At 35.9% G+C, this 23,413-nt stretch overlaps 1 protein-coding gene across 4 annotated transcripts in view; it reads left to right on the forward strand.

Moving 5' to 3' along the window:
• The window catches only part of YAF2 (YY1 associated factor 2), a 73,078-nt gene that overhangs the window by 24,564 nt on the left and 25,101 nt on the right, over positions 1 to 23,413 (forward strand). The window contains exon 3 of one of the 4 annotated variants that reach the window (XM_039249329.1): positions 271 to 342. The exons of the other annotated variants lie outside the window; for them this stretch is intronic. Coding sequence (XP_039105260.1) covers positions 271 to 342 — 72 coding nt within the window. The remainder of the gene's footprint in view (positions 1 to 270; positions 343 to 23,413) is intronic. 4 annotated transcript variants of the gene reach the window in all.

Raw genomic sequence — 23,413 nt, forward strand, 5'->3', positions numbered from 1 at the left:
AGCTGCCATTATAATGGGAATTTAAAAATGAAACCATTCAAATCATATTTTCTTTTCCTTCTCTTTCTGATAATGCCAGGAATGCATTCTGTTTCTGTGTTTATTTTGGTGCATGCATATACAGTTATCCGGTAAATTTACACTCCTTTTCCCTGTAATTTTACGGGTATTAATAATCTCAAATAAAATTAATCTTCTTATTCTGATAGAGAAGAAAAAGCTGGATCACTTACCAGTAACTGGAGTTCTCCTATTGGGTAATCTCCACAGATCCACATTCTTTGAAGTTATTGTGAATGCCTCGAGGACCAAGGAACCGTTGAAATTTCCAATTTCAGGAAGGTAAGCAAGTGCACTGAAGCATGTCTCTAGCATCTCCCAAATCCCCTCCCCCCAACTTTCTTACATATACGTCTGTACTGCATGCCCCCTCAGTTCCAGTGGATGCCCATCAGGAAGATTCTCATGCTGGACAGAAGGGCAAGAGAGGTGGATCTGTGAGGGAAAAGACCCAATAGGATAACTCAAGTTACTGGTGAGTAATCTAGTTTTTGCAAATTTGAGATTTTTTTTTCCTCTCACATTTCTTCTCTTTAGAAAGGAGTTTATTTACAAAGAAGAAAATTGTTTGAGATAGCTTCTTTTTATATTTGATCTGGATTGTGGAATTTATTATATGAGTGATAAATACCTAGTTCTTAATGGGCATATGAATAAGTGTGACGTTAAATTTAAAGAGTATCATTTACCTAATAGCTGTTTATAAAAATTATTGTGTCTATTACCTTTTGGTAAATAGTATAATACTTCTAAAGCAATTTAAGGAAGCTGTGTGTTAAATTATTTTGTAAATTCCTTTATTTGTGATGTTGCATTTGTATGAAGTAAATACTTACACTGTAAAATTTATGCTTATGGCAAATTAGGCCAAATTCTTTTGGCATAGTACTGAATAGCAAAAATAATTTTATGTTAATTACCTAGCACTTCTTACTGACATAGTTTTCAATGTACCTTTTAACTTCATTGTAGGTATATTTGGAAAATAATGCAGGGTGCGTTCAGCTCTGTTTACTTCTTCCTTGTTCATAATAGATGGACTTACTGATATGATGGGTAGCCTAGTTGGTTCACTGTGACTCAGGTTCCATAAGCATCAGACAGTTTATTAAACTGGCATGTAAATGTTAGAATTGGACAGAATTCCTTCTCATTTCTCTCTCTCATACTGCATTGTTAACAGGTTATCCTTTTTAAAAGGGCATTTTTAACACATAAAGAGCCTGTAGTGGTGCTCCATTCAAGCTGTTTCATAATTTTTTAATCTATTTGCTAGGTATATAAGATCTCTTAGAATCCCATCCTATTTATTTAGTCTTAATTTCTCCAGTTTGAAAATTTTCTTTTGGTCTTACTTGGATACTTGTTACATTTATGCTTTAGGGCTTGTGCTTTTTCATTTTTTTGAAATGACTTTATTTTACTTTTTTGTACTCTAAGGTTGAGGTCAAGTCTCCTATCCCTGACATAATTCCTTTAATGCTAGCATCTCTGTGACCTCTGTTTCCTCAGTGGAAAAATGAGATTGCTATGAGGATTGAATTAATTAAATCTTGGAATGTACTTAGTGCCTAGCATCACATGGTAAACATTCTTCTTAACTATTATTTGATTGTAGATTGATCTTAAACATTTCTTTTTATCTTATACATTTCTGTGATTATGGATATAATTTTCATCTGTATGACACAGTTTCGCCATTAAACATTATTAGCTTTAGGTTGTATTGCTGTTTCTTCCAGTGTGAAACACTTAAGCTGATTTGTATGGTCATTGAAAACAAGGATAGGATTTTATTGTTTTTAATCTTATTTAGTTCCTAACATCAGAGATTGAGTTTAAATTGTACCCATTAACAAACTAGTTTTTCATGTAGCTGATAGAAGAAAATGAGTTTTTCATGAATATATTCATCAGTTTTCTTACTTATAAAACAGGTTCATTTGGATTATCAGCCCTCTTTGTATTGTAAGTTCTTAACAGTTGTTTTTTCCTTTTAAAACTGGAAGAGTGAAATTATGATTGTTTAGTATACTATAACCCTCTATGGGACATTAAAATAGAGAGCATAGTTTAGGAGAGTTAACTAGTTCGGCTCATCTTAAGACTCTGTAGTGTTAGTAAGTAAACTGGAAATTCAGTGTACTTGATTTTTGAGGTTTGAATAACTTAGAAGATTATCGCCTGATTTTCAGAAATGCTTGGATTTACGAATACCTGCCTGAAGAAGCAGTAAATGAAATTTAATTTCAGGGTTTCTGAAGGAAGGAAATGACAGATTGAGTGTCAATCTCACCAGAGATGAGTCAGATGACTTAAATGCTTGGTTTGAATTTGCTTCTGCACATCCATGTAAGAAACTATTCAGTTTAATCATTTCTTTGGTATGATAGTGGTATGACATATTAGGAATATCCTTATTCTTTATCTTTAGAGATGCATGCTGAACATTTTTGAAGTGAAATATTATGATGGGTTCACAAATGGGTTAAAAAATGTGTGGTATATGTGTATGTAGAGAAAGAAAAGGAGAGATCAAGCAAATGTGGCAAATGTTAACAATTTTGAACCTAGGTGAAAGTTATATAGGACATTGTACTTTTCAGCTTTTTTGTGGTTTTGATATTTTTCCAAAAAAAAAGAGTTGAGGCAGAATTAAAGATTTTTTTTTACATGTTTTTTATTTATTTCTGAGAGAGAGAGAGAGAGAGAGAGAGACAGTGTGAGCAGGGGAGCATCAGAGAAAGAGGGAGACACAGAATCTGAAACAGGCTCCAGGCTCTGAGCTAGCTGTCAGTACAGAGCCCAATGTGGGGCTCGAACTCACAAACTGCGAGATCATGACCTGAGCCGAAGTTGGACGCTCAACTGACTGAGCCACCCAGGTGCCCTGAGAAAGTATTTTAAAAAGAACTGTATTGTGCTTCAATTTCTTTCTTTCTAAAATGGGAATAATAGAGCTTGTTTTTTCCATGCCTTGATACAGCACATTTAGATTTTTTTTTTACTTTAAAGAAGAGTTTTATAGTGGATAACTTTCAAAGAACACTTTACATAAATGTGTATTAGCTTAAAATATATCCCCTTTTCTCATTCAGAGCATATTGCATTGTAATTGAATAAGAACAGTCAAGAAGCAATAAATTTGTTGAGATATGTGGAGTAACTAATTGAAATAAAAAATACATTTTTATTTTAATATGTAAAATATATTTATATAACAAATATAAATATATTTACAAGTATTATAAATTTAATATATTTTTATTTATAATATATAAAATATATTATAGTTATAAAATAACTCAGTAAATGGACAAAAAAAAAAGATTAGACTCAGCTGAGGAGAGAAGTTGTTAATCTCAGGCTAAAACTGATAATTCTTTCAGGACACCAACCAGGATAATAAAAAGATGAAAAATATGAAAGAAAAGCTAAGCCACTATAGAGGTAGATTGGAAAGCTCTAATATAGATCTGATTGGAGTTTTGGAATGGAGAATACAGAGAATAGTGGAGAAGTGGTACTGAAGAAAAAATGACCAAGCATTTTCAAGAATTAAAAAAAAAAAAAGAACTGTCAAGTAATTAAAACTGAATTATAACAAAAGTATTGTATCAGAACTTGAAAGATATAGGAAAATGGTGCTTAGGGGTAAATTTATAACTAAATGCATGTATTAGGTTGAAACAAAAATAAATGAGCCATATTCAGCTCAAAAACTTAAAAATAAAAATAAAAGCTAAGAAAGAAGGAGGGAGGAAGTAAAAATACAAGTAGAATTTGGTGAAATAGAAAATAATCAATAAAGACGATAGCATTGTTTATTTAAATCAATGTTCTTTTTAGTTGATTAAGTTCTGGACGTACTCATCAAAAACCATGATGGAAATAATAAAATTTAAAATGAGATATAAAAAAAATAAATGAGATATAACTACAAGCACAATTATAATTTTGAAATCACAAGAAATCACTATTGCTTTATAGTATACACACACACACACACACACATACACATATATATGCACGCACATTGTTAAAAACCAGGAGAAATGGATTATTCTCTAGAAAAAAAATCATTCGAAAATTGTAAAGAAAACCATTGAAGAAATTGAAATTGTAAATTTCCCCGAGAGGAATAGGTTTTTAAAAATAGCAACTTTACTGAGCTTTAATCCACAAATCCTATCATTTATCCATTTGAAATGTGTAATTCAGTGGTTTTTAATATTTTTACAGTGTTCTGTGACCATTAACACGATGTTTTACAATATTTTCATCAGTCTGGGAAGAACTGTACCTATTAGTCATTCCCAATTTTCCTCAAACCCTCCAGCCTTAGGCAAGCACTGACTTACTCTCTTTCTATAAATTTGCCTGTTCTAGACACTTTACATAAATGGAATCATTCAGTATGTGTGTGGCATTTTGTGATTCATTTCTTTTGCTTAGCATAATATTTTTAAGGTCCAACTATGTCGTATCATGTATCAGTGCACTTTATTCTTCTTATGGCCAAATAATACTTCATTGTATGGATATACCACATTTTGGTTATCCTTTAATCAGGTGATGGATATTTGGACTGTTTTGCATTTTTTTGCCTATTACGAATAGCTCTAGTATCAACATTTCTGTGCAAATTTTTGTGTGGACATATATTTTCAATTCTCTTGGATATATACATAGGAGCAGAATTGCTAGGCCATATGGTAACTATGTTTCACGTTTTGAAGAACTGATAGACTGTTTTCCAAAGTGTGCCATTTTACTTTCCTACCAGCAGTGCATGAGGATTCCAATTTTTCCACACCCTCACCACCAGCACTTCATTATCTGTCTTTTTTATTCTAGCCATTCTCACTGGTGTGAAGTCATGTCAGAGAAATAGTTTTAATTGTGATATTTATAATCATATTTCACATATACTTTTGGGGAACAGATAATTCCTTTTTAATGCAAAATGACCCAGATAGTAGAAATCTTATGTATGAATAGATACATAAAAATTTTAATTAGGGTATGAATGTAGGGGAAATTCTTTATTTGAAAATTGTGTCAATGTAACATAAGATTTAGGGGAACAGTCTTGAGAGATTTAGTAAAAGTTTATGATAAAAGTCAACATCCATTAATGTTTTCTAAAAACCCCTCACATCATGACAAGTGAACTTTTTCTTTCAGTAAAGGCTGTCTTTCAAACTTTCTTTCAAGCAGCAACATTCACTTTAAGTCAAGAATGAGCAAATATGTCTTTACTAATAAGAAAAAAAAGAAATAAATTAAAAAAATTGAAAAAGGAAAAAATGAGAAGAACATAATCCCTTGAACATTTTTAAAAAATCAAAACTTTTTAAAATTTTATTTTAGAGAGCACATGAGCAAGGGAGAAGAGCAGAGGGAGAGAATCTTAAGAGAATTTTAAGCAGGCCTCACATTCAGCTTTGAGTCTGATAGGGGGCAGGATCCCACAACCTTGGAGACCATGACCTGAGCCGAAATCAAGAGTTGGATGCTCAGCCAACTGAGCCACCCAGGAGCCCCCAAAGCCAGCACTGTTAATAAGAGAATTTAATTTTACTTGATATAAGATCAGCATTCTAATTGGGAATAGTCAATTAGATAATAAAAAATTTCTATTTTATGACCAATTCTATAAAGTACCCAAAGTGTTATTTGAGGACATAAAATTAGACATGAGTAAAAGGCAGGATATACTATATGGGAAGTATAAATATTACTAAAAAAGTGACTCCTCTGTGATTTATTGTATATAGTTTCAGACAAAAATAGGATTTTTTTTTGGTACAAAATGACATTCATATACAAAAGTAAAGCCACAAGAATAGCCAAGACAGGTCTGAAAGAAGAAGAAGAAAAATGAGGGAAGGGATTGTACCATTGTATAGCAAGACTGATTTTAAACTTGCAGAATTTAGAATGGATGGCAGTGAAAAAGAATAAATTGTTACACACAACATGGGATGAATCTCCCATGCTTAATGCTGAGCAAAAGAAATGAGAAAATATTATGTATTGTACGATTTCATTCACAGGAAGTTCAAAAACAAGGAAGGGTGCTTGGCTGGCTCAGTTGGTAGTGGAGCATGCAACTCTGGATCTCAGGGTTGTGGGTTCAGGCCGCATGTTGAGCATGGAGCCTGCTTAATTCCAAAAAAAAGTATAATCTATGGTAATAGAGATCAACATAGTGATTTTCTTGGAAATATGATACTGATTGGGAGGGAGCATTCTGGAGCATGAGAAATGTTAATATTTTGATCTGGGTTGGATCTCATTAAGGGTGTACATTACTTAAAAATCAAACTGTACACTTTATGTAAATTCTGTGTCAGTAAAAAGTAAAATATATGATATTTAAAGTAGTATAGTCTTAATACAGGAAGAGGCAGATTAATATATCAATAAAGAGTTCAGAAATGGATCCGTATGTATTTGAAAAGTTGGTCAGTGCTAGGGGCACCCGGGTGGCTTAGTCGGTTAAGCGTCCGACTTTCGCTCAGGTCATGATCTCGCGGTTCGTGGGTTCGAGCCCCGCGTCGGGCTCTGTGCTGACTGCCAGCTCAGAGCCTGGAGCCTGTTTCAGTCTGTGACTCCCTCTTTCTCTGACCCTCCCCTGCTCACGCTGTCTCTGTCTCTCTCTCTCCTAGAAATAAAAAAAAAAAAAAAAAAAAGAAAAGTTGGTCAGTGCTAGAGATGGCACTTTGTATCAGCAGGGAAAAAGAAAGTGGACTGTTTAATTGGTTTTCTACATGGGAGGAAGACAAGGTCTCTACTTCATACCATATGCAGAAATCCGTTCTATTTTAATTTTACACTAAACATGAACAACTGTTTAATAAGAAAGAAAATATAGAAGAATGTATGTCTTTGTGGAGTGCCTAGGTGGCTCAGATGATTAAATGTTCAACTCTTGATTGTGGCGTGGTTCATGATCTCATGGTTGTGAGATCAAGTCCCACATTGGGCCTCATACGGATCATGGAGCCGAGCCTGCTTGGTAGTCTTTTCCTTCTCTCTACCCCTTCCCCACTTGTGTGCATATGATTTCATGCTTTCTCTCTCTCTCTCTCTCTCAAAAAAAAAAAAAAAAGAATATGAGTCTTTAGGATATGTGAGGATTTCTTTAATGAGTCAAAAGAATGAACCTTTGAAGACAAAGATCTCAAAGGATTTGACTACCTCAGAAAGAAAAACTTAAGTTTAATAAAGTACGTCACAGATTGAACTCATATAAGTGGCATGGCTGGGAGGTAGGTGCAATGTCTATAATATTCAGTAGATTTGTGCCCAGAATATATAAAGATGAAAATAATAGGACAGATGATACAAATGCAAATAAAATGAACAATGGATATTAAGGCAGTTTACAACAGAGGAAAGGAAATTGGAATGGCTAATGAACTGAAAAGATGCTTAGTCTCATTTACAGTGAAATGCAATTAAAATCTTATGAGCCATCAAGTTTCACCCATTAGCTCAGGATCGGGTAAGTGTTACATAGTTAAAAATGCATATCCTAGTGTCCAGAAGGTATTCAAGGTATTATTAGTCTAGAGAAAGTGGCACATTTATCCAAGGAGATTTCTGCAGAGATATTCATTTAGGAAAAAATCTAAACATCTGTCAATAGGAGGCATGGATAAATAAGAAATAAAATAGTTATATTAACAGAGAATTACCAGTCTGCTTAGATTATTATCATTGGAGACTTTTTTTTATACTTCAAGGATAAAAGTTACACTGTCTATGCTTAGGAATTCTTCTAAGCATTTGTAACTGTGAATTATTTTAGTCCTCATAAGGACTCAGAAATCAGTACAATTACTATATCCATTTTACATATGGGAATACTAAAGCATAGAGAGGTAAATAACTTACCACTTTCAAAGCTGGTAAATAGCAGAGCTGTGGTTGAAAGCTAGGATTTGAATCTCACTTGACTGGCTCCACTGTGCCATGCTGCTATTTGATATATTTAAATAAGGAGAGACCTCAGAAGTGTAATGTGAAGTCAGAGCAGAATGATGTGTACAGTGGGATCTCATTTACACCAAATTCATGATGGTAATCACCTCTGGATGGGGTTTGTAGGGGAAGGAGATCCATTGATAGTGATAAAAGGAAGCTTTATGGAACTACATGTTTTTCCTTAAAGAATATGTATATTTATAGCTTTAAAACATCTATTTAATGTATGTATATATTTATTTGTACAAAAAGAAAAACTGGAAGGATTGACCTAATTGTTTCAATTTGCATTTATTCTTGATACTGTTTATAGTAGAAAAGGAAAGCAGTGGCCCTAGCACAAGGACTATGATTTAGTTTAGTTCTTTTTTTTTTATTAACTTTTTAAAAAAAAATTTACATCCAAGTTAGTTAGCATATAGTGCAACAATGATTTTAGTTTAGTTCTGAGATAGCAGCAGATGAGCATCAGTTACTGGGTTACCTCCTGACAGTAGGGAGGTAGTGAATGGGTTTCATCTTCTGCCTTTAAGGAGATTAAAGTTTTATAGGGAAAGAGATAAATAATTATAATTTAGTATGTTATATACAGACTTGGTTTTTTTCCCCCCCATCCCTGCCTTCCGTCAAAATACAAATAGGAGAAAGGGGAAACATTCTGATTTGGGGCATGGGAAACAAGCATTGAAATGTCATTGATGATCCTACTCTCTGTTCCTTTACAAAACTACCAGAGAGAAAACCTAATGGTCAGAGATCGTAGCTTGTTCATGAATTTAGGATAATCCATGTGCTTAACTGGTATGTTTCATTCTCAAATAAACTAGTACCTGAATCCAGATTTCTCCTTAGCCATCTGGATGTTTTCCATTGGTTCTGTTTCTGCAGTTGGTTACCAGAAGTCTATGGTAGTTTGACTGAGAATACAGCATGAAGCCTTAAATTGTTTTGTGCCAAAGAACTTTGACTTGAGAGATATTTTAATTTGTAGGAAATTTAGATCCCTAAAATCCAATTTTCTTTTTCTTTTTAATAATTTTGTCTTTTTTTTTTTTTTAACTTTATTTACTAGAGAGGGTACCTATGAGCATGTAAGATCAGGGGAGAGCAGGGAGCAGGAGAGAATCCCAAGCAGGCTCCATACTACCAGTGCAGAGACTGACCCAGGGCTTGATCTCCTGAACCATGAGATCATGACCTGAGTTGAAATCAAGAATCGGACTCTTTTGTTTTTTCAAACTTTTTAAAAAAATATATTTATTTATTTTTGAGAGAGAGAGAGACAGACAGCCAGACAGCCAGACAGAACGTGAGCAAGGAAGGGGCAGAGAAAGAGAGGAAGACAGAATCTGAAGCAGGCTCCAGGCTCTGAGCTGTCAGCACAGAGCTGGATGCAGGGCTCAAACCTGTGGACTGTGAGATTGTGACCCAAGCCAAAGTCAGATGCTTAACTGACTGAGCCACACAGATGCCCCTCCCCCCCCATTTTATTTTCATTATGCTGAAAATACATTGTTTTGAAACTAGTAGTCTTCTAATATTGGGATAGTACAATTGTTTTTCTGTATTTACTTTGAGTCAGTGCTGTCTTGTACAAGTGTTTATGTTCTGTTTCTTATTTGTGAAATTCTTAATTTCCTAAAACCACATTGTCTTCAAATTTCTAGATTGACCATGAGCTGTGAAATGGTATTAGTGTTTATAGTATGAGAATCCCACCCAGTGTCTTTTAAAGTCTGTCATAGTATCTCATAAAAAGTAATTACCGTTATTTCCTTTTACCCTAGTGAGAGAGGAGTGTTTTCCTTGGTAGCAAATTAGAGTCTGTGTTAGGTGAGAATGTTTTCCAAAAGGGCAAATGTGAATATCTTTTTTTTCCCTAAGTTTATTTATTTATGTATTTTGAGAGAGAAAGCGAGAAAGAACAGGGGAGGGGTAGAGAGATAGGGAGAGAATCCCAAGCAGGCTCTACACTGTCAGTGTAGACATGACACTGGGCTCGGACTCATGAAACCATGAGATCCTTATAGAATGTGAAACCAATACTCAGATGCTTAACCTACTGAGCCATCTAGGTGCTCTGCAAATGTGAATGTCTGAGAAATGGCTAAAATGGTACATTTGAATTCATCATAGTGAAAAGTGTTTATTTTACTTTGTAAATTTAACACGGATTATAATTAAGAATATTTCTAGAACAAAGCATGTTATGCTGGATGGAGTTACTTAAACTATAACCCTCTTGCCAGACATAACATGAGGAGCCTGGTTACCATTTGGTGCAACAGTCCTGCCGGCTCAAGCCTCTGCCCAGAAATTTGGTTCAGTCTTTTTCTGGACAGTCTGGTAAGCTGTCATTGTTCTTTATGTTAAACTCATCTTATTTAGAATGTACCCAAGAGGAATTTAATACTAAAGGAACAAACAATAGTAAGTTTAATGAAAATGTTTAAAAGTTACATTAATTTAAGGCTTCAAATTAAACATGACTAAATTTTAATAGCACTGTCCAATAGAAATATAATGCAAGCCACCAAAGGGAACCATATATGTCTTTTAAAAATTTCTCATGGCTGAAGTGAAAAAAGTAAAAAGTAACAGGTGAAATTACTTTTAATACTGTATTTTATTTAATCTAATATATCTAAAAATTACCCTTTCAAATTATTAGTAAGATATTTTACAATCTTTTTCATATGGAGTCTTTGAACCCTGGTGTATACTTTATTATTTATACCACATCTCAATTTGGACTAGCATATTTCAAGTGCATAAGTGCTCACATGTGGCTTCTCTATTATATAGCACAGACTTAGAACATCTGAAAAAAACATTTGGTTTTATATAATTCTCCTTCTGTTACTTTTCATTAAAGGTGCTTTGAGTTTCTTTTCTTCTATTACTTCACGTGTTTGTGGGTGCTCAGCTTTACTGTTGGTCATTGGTAACCTGAAACCCGATACCCATTCTTATATTTGACCGAGTATTTCTGCACCTCTGTAGTGTTCTCTGATACCTCGGTCTACTTAATATCTTTATGTAAAGTTTCCTTTCTGTAAACTTTTAATCAGAATAGCGATTCCTGCTTTTTATTGGAATATCAGATTTAGATCTTCTGCGTGGGCTACTGTAGGTTTGATTAACCTTATTGCCATTATCATTTCTCCCACCCCACTAGGGTAGCAAACCTCTCCTTTCTGGTTTAAAGTCATTCCTCTGAGCCAGAGGGATTTCTTACATGATGAATTTTTATAAGGGGAAGTCCAGCATCTTACTTTATGGGGATTGGGTGTCCATTCTCTTAGGATAATAATTGCTCAAAAATTCCCAAATCAATCAATTTTTCTCTACTTTTCCCTTGTAGATACTATTTGAGAATGAACATATTGGACAGTAAAGCCATATCTAAGGTACAACACATAAGACTTGACATTTTGATATCCTGCTGGTTTCACCTTTCCTAGATGAGGGACATTTATGAAAATTATTCTCAGTAAATAAATTTATAACTTCTAATAATGGTTATCTCTGTGTCCCAATACCCACAGAGAAATCTTCTACATTTTATTTCAAACACTGCCAGACTTGTTCTTGTAATGAAATTATTTGAACTCTGAATATATAAATGCTCAAGGTGCCTGGGTGACTCAGTTTTTTAAGTGTCTGACTTCTGATCTCAGCTTAGGTCATCATCTAATGGTTCATGAGATTAAATCCCATGTTGGGCTGTGTGCTGACAGCGTGGAGCCTGCTTGGGATCCTCCCTCCCTCCTCCCCTCCCTCTCCTTCACCCTCCCCCTTCCTCCTTTCTGTCCCCCTCCCCCCCCCACTGTGTTCACATGCCTCGTTCACCCATGCTCTTGCTCTCTCTGTCTCTCTCTGTCTCAAATATTTTTTGTAAAAATGCTCAGATTTGGGGGTTTCCTGGGCTGCCTGTTTTCTTGTCTTAATTTCATACCTGTTTTGAATTTCCAGTCTTTCTTAGCCTATCTCTTTGTTACTTTATCTCCCTTCTAGCAGAATTTCAATCCCATTCTGTTTTCTTCCCAACCCTACTATCCAGGAAAACCCATTGCTGTTGGTAGGCATTGCCTAGCACACTGAACACAGCATTTGTTAAGGTAACAGTTTTAGCACCAGTAGACAACCTTAGGGTAGGACATGAAATTAGCATTGGACGGCCTGGTAGGGTGTTTAAATGAAGCAAAGAATATTCTTATTCTCCCATCCACTGTGGCCATTCATCCTGTTTAATTTCATTGCCTTTACCCAGGTGAGAGTTGATAGTTGCTAATTGTGGTCACTGGTGTGTTGGCCCGATTTCTGAGTTAGAGGCAGCTATAGCCAATGAACACTAGGCAGCATGTGGTAGGTGACTGTGAACAAAACTAAAAACTGGTACCAGAGTGATTTAAGATTAGAGCAAAGGAGCACTGGATTTGTTTTCTTTCTTTTATTTTCTTTCCTATGATTGGATTTCTTTCCTATGTTTACTTCCATGACATTGATGTTCAAAAATGCCAGTTTAACTTCATCTTTAAGTATTTACTGAGACCAGCAAAATGTCTTTTGAGAGAGAGAGACAGATTATGAGAGGGGAGAGGGGCAGAGAGAGAGGGGGACACAGAATCCAAAGCAGGCTGCAGGCTCTGAGCTGTCAGCACAGAGCCCGACGTGAGGCTCAAACCCACGAACCGTGAGATCGTGACCTGAGCGGAAGTCAGACGCTCAACCGACTGAGCCACCCAGGTGCCCTCCTTACTTATTTTTATTAATTTTACAGTCTATGTAGATAACTGAACTTGCAACCACTCTTCTAGATAGTTTGGTATCTCACTACTCTAAGCTTTATTTCTTTTCTTGATAATGAACCTTTTAGTACAACCAAGAAAACCTCCTTAGGTAAAGTCTATACTTATTAACGTGGCTTACAAATTATTTCACGGCTTGGTTCATGTTTATTTTTTCAGCCTTAGCTCTTGCCCTTCACTCCAAGTAATGTTACACCCCAGCCATATCCACTACCCCCTACCAGTGTTGTGCTCTGTGGTTTTTGGTTTTTGCACACATTAATCTCTGGATGCTATTTTGATTTCTCCCTCATTTTCTGTCCCCACTGCTTTCACCTCCCACCCCTTGTTTGGTTAATTCCTGTTAATTTCATGTCTTAGTTTAGATGTCACATCCTTCAGAAGGCCTTCCATGTTCCCATAGGCTCTGCCTAGGTAATCATCCTGTGTATTTCCAAAACTGCCCGAATTTAACCTTGTCTTAGCCCTTGCAACTGCTTTAGGTAGTTTGCTTTCCAAACCTTCTGTAGATGTTTTAAGAGGGTGTCTTCACCTTTGATTCCTAGGGACTGTCACAAAATAGGTGTATAGTAAATATTTCTTGAATGGATGACTTCTTTCTCTAAGTTCTTAAAAAAATTTTTAATGTTTATTTATTTTTGAGAGAGAGTGCAAGAAGGGGAAGGACAGAGAGTGGGGGGTAGAGGATCTGAAGCAGCCTCTGTGCTGACAGCAGAGAGCCCAAAGCAGGACTCAGACTCATGAGATTATGACCGGAGCCAAAGTCCAAAGCTCAACCAACAGAGCCACCCAGGCACCCTTTTCTTTAAGTTCTTTTAATAATTTTTTTTTTTTACAGACACAGGAACAAGTGAACACAAGTGGGGGAGGGGCAGAGAGAGGGAGTGAGAAAATCCCAGGCAGGTTCCACACTATCAGTGCAGAGCCCAATGTGGGGCTCAAACTCATGAGATCATGAATTCATGAGATCATGACCTGAGCCAAAGTCAGATGCTTAACCGACTGAGCCCCTCAGGTGCCCCTCTTTTAATGATTACTAATTCTGAGTCTTTGCTAATGTGATTTCTGTTGTATGGAATTATCTTTTTACTCTTCCAATTCTTTTTTTTTTTTAAATTTTTTTGTTTTGTTTTGTTTTATTTCTAGGAGAGAGAGAGAGAGAGAGAGAGAGAGAGAGAGAGAGAGACAGCGTGAGCAGGGGAGGGTCAGAGAGAGAGGGAGTCACAGACTGAAACAGGCTCCAGGCTCCGAGCTGGCAGTCAGCACAGAGCCCGACGCGGGGCTCGAACCCACGAACCGCGAGATCATGACCCAAGCGAAAGTCGGACGCTTAACCGACTGAGCCACCCGGGCGCCCCTACTCTTCCAGTTCTTATTCGTCCTCGAGTTTCAACTCTCCTGAGATTTTTTTTTTTTTTTTTTTGTCGAATTTCAGTACTTTTACTTCTTTAGGTTCTGGTAATACTTTTTATTTTTTATTTTATTTTATTTATTAAAGTTTATTTTAAGAGAGAGAGCAAGTGGGGGAGAGGCAGAGAAACAGGGAGAGACAAAATCCCAAGCAGGATCCGCACTGTCAGCAGAGTCCAGTGTGGGGCTTGAACTCATAAACCATGATATCCTGACCTGAACCGAAACCAAGAATCAGTTGCATAACCAGTTGAGCCACCCAGGAGCCCCCTGGTAATACTTTTTAGAAACCTCTCATTTTAGCACAACGTGGTTTCATGTATATTACTTTATATTGAAGTTATATTTAATGTACAGTGTCATTCTTAAAGTGTTATTTGCCAGTAACTTGTGCTCATAAAGAGTTAAATAATTTATCTAGTGATTATATTCATTTATGAGTCAAGCCTCTACTACTTTCCTAAATATTCTCCCTTATTTACTACTCAGACTCTGACAGCTAGCCTGAAGTTTTTGACTCTACATAAATTTCTTATGTTTTGGGCTTTTTCTATAATAACAGTGCATATATTTTAATTGCTTGGTTATCTTTCCATTTCTCACACTAAACTGTAAACTAAGGGTTGAAACCATGTTTGTCTTGGTAAAACCACCTGTTGGTATAATATCTTAACTAATATTGGAGTTTAGAAGATCTTGAAATTCACCATATCCATGTTTAAGGTGTGATTGCATAACAGTGAGTGTTTTCACTAAGTTAGGCATGAACATCGCATTTCTTTACATGATGATTATTAGACACTTACTTAGATAACTTCACGTTCTCTTTTAGGAATTTCGTGTACAAAATTGAGCTTAACAGTTCTCTCACCAAATTACCTCTTGATTACACACACACTTTGTCTCCTCACTCTCTCTCACCCTCTATTTCCTCCTATTCATTTATAAATCCTCTATGCTGTATCTCCAGTTCCACCTCTTTCACCCTCTAATGTTGCTATCCTATTGTAGGCCACCACTGTTTCCTGCTTGCCTATCACAGTAAGTTCCTAATTGGTTTCTGTGAGTACAGTCTCCTCTCTTACCATCTCTTCTCTAAATAACAGCCAGGTAGTTTTTGTTTGTTTTAAGTTTCCAAAGCTATTTAAATTTGATCCTCACAGGGGCGCCTGGGTGGCTCAGTTAAGCGGTTAAGCATCTGACTTTAGCTCAGGTCATGATCTCACAGTTTGTGGGTTCAAGCCCTGCATCGGGTTCTGTGCTGACAGCTCAGAGCCTGGAGTCTGTTTCAGAACTAGGTCTCCCTCTCTCTGCCCCTCCCCCACCTGTGCTCTGTCTCTGTCTCAAAAATAAATAAACTGTAAAAAAATTTTTTAAAATTTGATCCTCACAAACCCCTTTGTAGAGTGACTATTATTATTGTAATTATTTTACCAAAAAAGTAGAGCCCAGGCAGGTTAAATGACTTACATGAACACAGAAGCTATTCAGTAGTAAAGCCAGAATTTAATTATAGATCTTCTTGTCTCAAAGCTTTGTCTTATAGCTCACAAATTCTAAATGTGATGGCTTAAGAACCCATAAGAAGGACATTACTTTAAAATCTCCCCTAGGCAGTTTTCCAAAGGGATATGTCATTCATACTATTTATAGTCACTTTTTAAGAGCAGTTTTAAGTTCACAGCTAAATTGAGTAGAAGGTACAGAGATTTTCCATATACCTCTTGCCCTCACACTTGCACAGCATTGCCCCAATTGTCATCCTTCCTACTAGAGTGGTATATTTGTTACAGCCGATAAGCCTCTGTTGACACCTCATTATCCCCCAAAGTTCTTTGTTTATATTCGGGTTCACTCTTGGTGTTGTACATTCTGTGAGTTTAGACAAATAGGTAATGACGCATATCCACCGTTATAGTGTAATGACACGTATCCACCATTATAGTATCATATAGAATAGTTTTGCTGTCCTAAACATCTTTGATGCTCTGCCTGTTCATCTCTCTCTCCCCCCATACCAAGGAGAATGACTGCTGGATTATATGGTTAAGTATGTTTAGTTTTGTAAGAAGCTGCCAAACTGTCTTCCAAAGTTGCTGTTCCTTTGTGCATTCCTACCAGCAGTGAATGAGACTTCCTGTTGCTCCACATCCTCTCCAGCATTTGATGTTGACACTCTTCTGGAATTTGACTATTTGAAAAGGGCAGCCTGCTAATTTTTATTTTACTGAAATCACGTTATTCTCTTTTTCAGAACCTTTACATTCTATTTAGTTCCCCGTTCTACTCGGAATAATATTCCAAGTTCTTTTCATTGTGCCAAAGAAAGGCCTTACATGATCTCGTTCTTGGGACCTCTTCAAACCTATTTTATCATTTCTTCTCTCATTCATTGCAGTTGAGACATTTTGGTCACCTTCATGTTCTTCATACCTGCCAGCCTTCTACCACAGGGCCTTTGCAGTTGGGCTTACCTTTCCTGGAATTTTTCACATCTAGGTATCTCCATGGTTTACTCCTTCGTTTCGTTCAGGACTCTCCTTAAGTATAACCCTCTTAGAAGTGCTGCTTTCATTTCCCTGTAGAAAAATAGCACTGCTGTGTAGCTGTCTTTTCCTATACACTGCTTAAGTTTTCTTCTGCTACTACCTAATAATATTTCATGTGTATTTGTGTGTGTTTATATGCACGTGTGTGGGTATACACACAGACACAACACACATAAATAAGATACACATGTTTGCCTGCCTTTACTAGAATCTAAATATGATCCATGAGGGGATATTTCTGTATACCTGTAGAATAGGACCTGGTATATAGATGGTATTTAGTAAATGTTGAGTGAATGAATGTATTACACCAAATAATGTTTTAACATTACTGATTTGGAATATAATGGTAGAACACAATCATATACATAAGGAAGGCTTAGTTTTATTTATTTTTTTTTTTACAACGTGTAAGCTTTTTGAGGATAAGGATTTTCTTCTTTGCTGTAGTCTCATGTCTAGAATGTTGCCTGGTGGCAATATATATTTAATAAATAATTGCTGAACAAGGATGTCTTTATTATGAAAACAACCAAATTATACTATATGTGAAAGTAATGTTGAATAGAACTAAAAGTAGACTATAAAACTCCAAAGTTGGGGGAAAGGGGAAGAGGAAGAGTGATAGTACTACCTTGATTAAAATCTCTGGGTCTCTTTACACCCATTTATCTCCATCATTTGCCAACTACTACAAGCCACCATCATCACTTGTCTGGACTACTCTAATAGTGTACCACTCCATGTCTCTAATTCCAAATATATCATGCTTTAGTTCCTTCTCTACAGTTAAAAATTTTTTAAATATTTATTTAGTTTTGAGAAAGAGAGCACGAGCAGGGTAGGGGCAGAGAGAGAGGGAGATGCAGAATCTGAAGCAGGCTCCGGGCTCTGAGCTGTCACCACAGAGCCCGATGCGGGGGGTCAAACTTGGCAACTCTTAAAACCATGACCTGAGCCGAAGTTAGGTGCTCAACTGACTGAGCCACCAAGGCGTTCCATCATTTTCTATAGTTTTAAAATGGAAATATGATGGAAATCACTTCTCTCCTGACAAGTATTTCAAGATATCTATTGTATGTAGAATGAAATTTAGGTTTTTAACTTGGATCATTTGTAAACTGGATCGGCTTGCCTACCTCTTGATCTCAGGCAGTTCTTCAATATTCTCCAGTGTTACAAACTTTCAGTTTTTATAAGGTACCACGTTCTTTGCTGCCTTTGTACACTCAGTGTTTACTTTCTGCCACATCCAGTCTTTATCCCAGTCCTTCATTGGGGCAGTTCCTTTGCATTATTTAAACCAGAGCATGTCCGATCTTGTGAGCAGTCATCTTTGAAAGCCTTACCTACCCTTACTCCTGTTGCAGTTGCTCATGGTGTTGAAGTGGGGCAGGGAAGAACAAAATCACAGTTTATAATTGTATATGTAGTTAACTTTTTTGTTTGCCATAGTATTCATAACACTAAGTATGGTTTGTGATGCCTAGTAGGTGCTCAGTATACAGTGAAATAACTGTATAACAAAACATAGAAAACAAAAAATAAACATGAAAAGAAAAAAATCTCGGAAAACATAAAAAGACCACATATGCTTATTAAAACAATAAATGCCCACAACATAAGCTCAGCTATTAAGCAAGACTCAGGTAAAATATAAAACTCAATTATACATTGAATGTTTTTAGAAACACATCTGGACCAAAATTACTAAGAAGGTTGGAAGTAAATGGATATAGTCAAAACAAGATATTAGGCAAATATAAACAAAAAATTAATCAGTGGATGGTATTACTAGACAAAGCTGAATTAAAAGGAGTAGACACCGGGTAAGAAAGAGAGGCACTTTGTAATACTCAAAGACATAGTTACTAGTGTAAAGAGAACTACAAATCTTAATTTTTAAAAAATGAAGCATTGGAATATGCAGAGTGAAAATTAAATCCAAGGAGAGAGAGAAAGAAATACAGCACTAATGGGAGACTTTAAAATGTCTTTTAGTCCTTGTCATATCCAAGAGATAAATAAGTAGACAGCCTGAATCATACAATCAATAAATCAGAAATAATAAATATACTCTTACTGTAAAAAGAAAAAGCACCTTTTCAATTACCCATGGAACTTTTGAAAAAATAAGTAATAGAGGGGTGCTTGGGTGGCTCAGTCAGTTCAGCATCTGACTCTGGCTCAGGTCATGATCTCATGGCTTGTGAATTTGAGCCCCACGTTGGGCTCTGTGCTGACAGCTCAGAGCCTGCTTCAGCTCAGAGCCTGCTTCAGATTCTGTGTCTCTCTCTCTCTGATCCTCCCCTGCTCATGCTCTGTCTCTGTCTCTCAAAAATAAATAAACATTAAAAAAATTTTAATTTATTTAAAAAATAAGTACTACAAAGAAAATGGAAAAAAAGTAAAAATATTATCAACCACATACTCTACAGTGAAATTTGAAGTTGATAACAAAAGCAAGACCCAGAAACCAAATCACAAAACCTTCTCAAACCTCAAAACAAAAACTTCAGGGTGCCTGGGTGGCTCACTTGGTTGAGTGTCTGACTTTTGGTTTTGGCTCGGGTTGTGATTTCACAGTTGTGGGATCAAGCCCCACGTCAGGCCCTGTACTCAGCATGGAGTTTGTTTGGGATTCTCTCTCTCCCTCTCTCTCTCTGCCCCTTCCCCTGTTGCACGTGTGCACTTTCTCTCTCTCAATAAACTTCAAAAAAAATTTTTTAAAAGATAAATAAAAATAAAAATTACAACTTTATCCTATTTTGTGTGATTTTCTATGTTACAGTCCTTTATAGTGATATAAATCAATTATTTTCTAAAATACAACCACCGGGCCGCCTGGGTGGCTCAGTCAGTTAAACATCTCACTTTGGCTCAGGACTTTGGCTCAGGTCATGATCTCATGGTTCATGAGTTTGAGACCTGAATCTGGCTCTGTGCTGACATCTCAGAGCCTGGACCCTGCTTTGGATTCTGTGTCAAAGAGTACAAAAAAAAAAATAAAATATGACCATCAATTTGATACGGTTTTCTTGGCAACTTTCAATTCTTCTTTGGTTGTGGTAGATATTAAATTAGAAGCATCTTGGGATTGGGAGTTGTGAATATAATCATATAAGGTTGCCAAAAGCAAATATACCAAGAAGTGGTAACTGATAACAAGACAGGAGACAAAAAGATTACCTATTAGAATGGCACAGAATCCTGGAACTACCCTTTCATGTAAGAGGAGATGGCCAAAACATCTTAATGGACCCATGTTGGTGAGACATGTATGAAGTTCTGAACAGTGGCTCTTGAGTCATCGCAACTGCATGGCATTGTGACATGTAGAAAGCACAGGCTGTAAAAAGACACATAATGAGTAATCTCATGTGCATGTGGAATCTAAAAAAAATGAACTCAGGGCACCTAGATGGCTCAGTCAAGCATCTGACTTCAGCTCAGGTCGTGATCTTACGGCTTGTGAATTTGAGCCCTGTGTCGAGCTCTGTGCTAACAGCTCAGAGCCTGGAGCCTGCTTCAGATTCTGTGTCTCCCTCTCTCTGACCCTCCTCCACTCACCCTCAGTCTCTCTCTCAGATACATATAAACATTAAAAAAAAAAAAAAGTTGAACTCATAGAAGCAGAACAGAATAGTGGCTGCTGAGGAGGGGGAGAAACTGAAATGTTGGTCAAAAGGTACAGAGTTTGTTATGCAGGATGAGTAAGTTGTAGGGAGTCTAATGTGCAGCATGGTGATTATTGTTAACAATACTGTATACTAAAAACTTGCTAAAAGAATAAATCTTTAATGGTCTCACCACTACAGTAAAAAAAAAGCTGGTATGTTAATTAGTTTGAGTATGGTAGCCATTTTACAGTGTGCTCATGTATGAAAACAGTGTTGTACACCTTAACTATATACACTTTTTGTTTGTCAAATGCACCTTAATAGGGTTGGGAAAAAAGTCCATTCTAAAGTATGGACTTTAGAATCCGGCAGACTGGGAGTTGAATATGACTTGAAATGTGATCATGGCAGGTTTCTTGAACATTTTGAGTTTTAGTTTCCTCATCATGTGAAAAGGAATTTGTAATGAAATGAATTAGTGGATGTAGAGCTTAGATTGACCCTTTGTACACGTTAAGACACCTTTCATTGCTTTTATAGGTTATACTATTTACCAAGACAGTGAAGCATGAAACAAATTATAGGAACAGAATTTAAAATTTTGGGTTTTTTAAATGTATGCTTTAGTTAGCTGGAAAATAAATTTTATGTAAGTCCTTCATTCTCAGTTACTCATAATTAAAATCTGCTACGTTTCATTATTTTAACGAAGTATATAACATACAATAAAATGCACAGGACTTATATTTTAGGTTTGACTGAATCTAACTTTGAATATTAATGTGGTAGTTATCTTTTCATTTGCATTGAACTACATACTAGTGAAGTGCTAAATATATTTGATGACTGATAATTTAGTAAATTCTATATTAAGAAATCCTTTTGTAGGAAGTTCAAGTTATTTGAAAGAACTGTTAATTTGTAGTCATTTTTGGTCTGTATTAACTCAGTAGTGGTGTTTTTTTTAGCAAATTATATTTATTTGTGGCCTGTCAAACAAAAATTTCTGCTCATAGCTTTCATTTGTTAGTACATATTTTATGTGAGATTAAAAAGTTAGTCTTCTCAAGTTTCTTTTTATTTACCTCCTTTGGGGAGCCTAATATACTTCTGTTCTTTTTTTCATTTTATTGGTAAACACAAAGTGTTACTTTAGTTTCAGGTATACATCATAGCGATTCCACAAGTCTATATTCATGCTATTCTCACCACCATCTGTCACCATACAAGGCTGTATTCCCTGTGCTGTATCTTTTATCCCCGTGATTTATTCATTCCATTACTGGAAGCCTGTATCTCCTACTATCCCTCACCTACTTTGCCCAATCCCCTACCCTCATACCCTAAGAGAAGCCAGGAGTTTACTTGTGTTTGGTTGAGAAATAATGAGAATAGAGGAACATTTGTCCTTTCTAAATTAGGACTCTCTGTTCATAAGCAGAAATCTCTTCTATAATCTTTTCCTCTCTTCTTTAGATGAGCCTCTTTTTGTTGCATGTTTCTTGATATTTCCTGTTAAACCTCAACTTCCCCTTTTCAGTTATTTTGGAATATATCATTATGACCTATTCTAAAGTAATTCAGTTCACTTTTCTACAAACCAAGTTGTTTACTTACTCATTTGTGATATAATTTAACTGATTAGAGCCAAATCTGTCTAAGCAAACATGAATGTTTATTCAGAAAACTATTTTTCTAAGAAATACGGTATTATGTCATAAACTTCATATATAGCCATTGATCCAGATTTTGGAGAACTTTATTAAGGCTGAATTAAATCTTCTGTTAGCAGATAAAAGATAATAGTCATTTGTTAATTTTTGATTCTTAATTGTGAAAATGTAATATTAATATGTAATATACATGTTACATACATACAAAATGTAATGTATAGTATGATCATAAGGAAGTAGACTAGCAGTGACTGGTATTATTAGGTTTAAATTTAGAAAATATTTCTAATTATAGGATAGCTATCTTTAAAAGAACATTTTTAGGGACACATGAGTGGCTCAGTCGGTTAAGTGTCCGACTTCATCTCAGGTCACGATCTCATGGTTTGTAGGTTTGAGCCCCACACTGGGGTCTGTACTCACAGCTCAAAGCCTAGAGCCTGCTTCAGATTCTGTGTCTCCCTCTTTCTCTGTCTCTCCCTTGCTTGTGTTCATGCATGCTCTCTTGCTCTCTCTCTCAAAAATAAACGTAAAAAAAAATCAAAACATTTTTTAAATAGTGTATTGTCAGGTTGGTTTCCATATAACACCCAGTGCTCAAAACATTTTTAAAATTAGAATGAAATTTGTGATTATAAACATCTTGAATTAAGTAGGAAAAAAAAATCTCAAAAAAATGACAAAAGTAAATTCTATGGCATTGCATAATTTATTAAAACAGCCAGTTTTGGGGGCGCCTGGGTGGCTTAGTCGGTTAAGCGTCCGACTTTCGCTTAGGTCATGATCTCGCGGTTCGTGGGTTCGAGCCCCGCGTCGGGCTCTGTGCTGACTGCCAGCTCAGAGCCTGGAGCCTGTTTCAGTCTGCGACTCCCTCTCTCTCTGACCCTCCCCTGCTCACGCTGTCTCTCTCTCTCTCTCCTAGAAATAAATAAAAAAAAAACCTTAAAAAAAAAATTAAAAAAAAAAAAAGCCAGTTTTGCTCAAGATTTGTGTTCTAATACTTTTAAAATTAAATGTAACTAATGTTACTATTTGGAAAGAATGTGCTGCTATTATATATACATTATTGATCCTGTTTGTTTTGAGCTGATTATTTGTAAATGAATTATCAACAAAAGGTGCTTACACTAGATTCATTTTCCTCTGATACTTAGTGTGGTTTTGCTTACATTGCCTGTCTATCTGTAGCATATACCCTCAGTTAATACTTATGAAATACCATTTGATACTAATAATAGCTTAAGATACATAACCAGGAAAGTACAATTTTTAAGGAGTTTGTATCTGCTACAAAT

The sequence above is a fragment of the Hyaena hyaena genome, unplaced genomic scaffold, assembly GCF_003009895.1.
Source record: "Hyaena hyaena isolate Hyena2069 unplaced genomic scaffold, ASM300989v1 scaffold_334, whole genome shotgun sequence".
NCBI classification, from domain to species: Eukaryota; Metazoa; Chordata; class Mammalia; order Carnivora; family Hyaenidae; genus Hyaena; species Hyaena hyaena.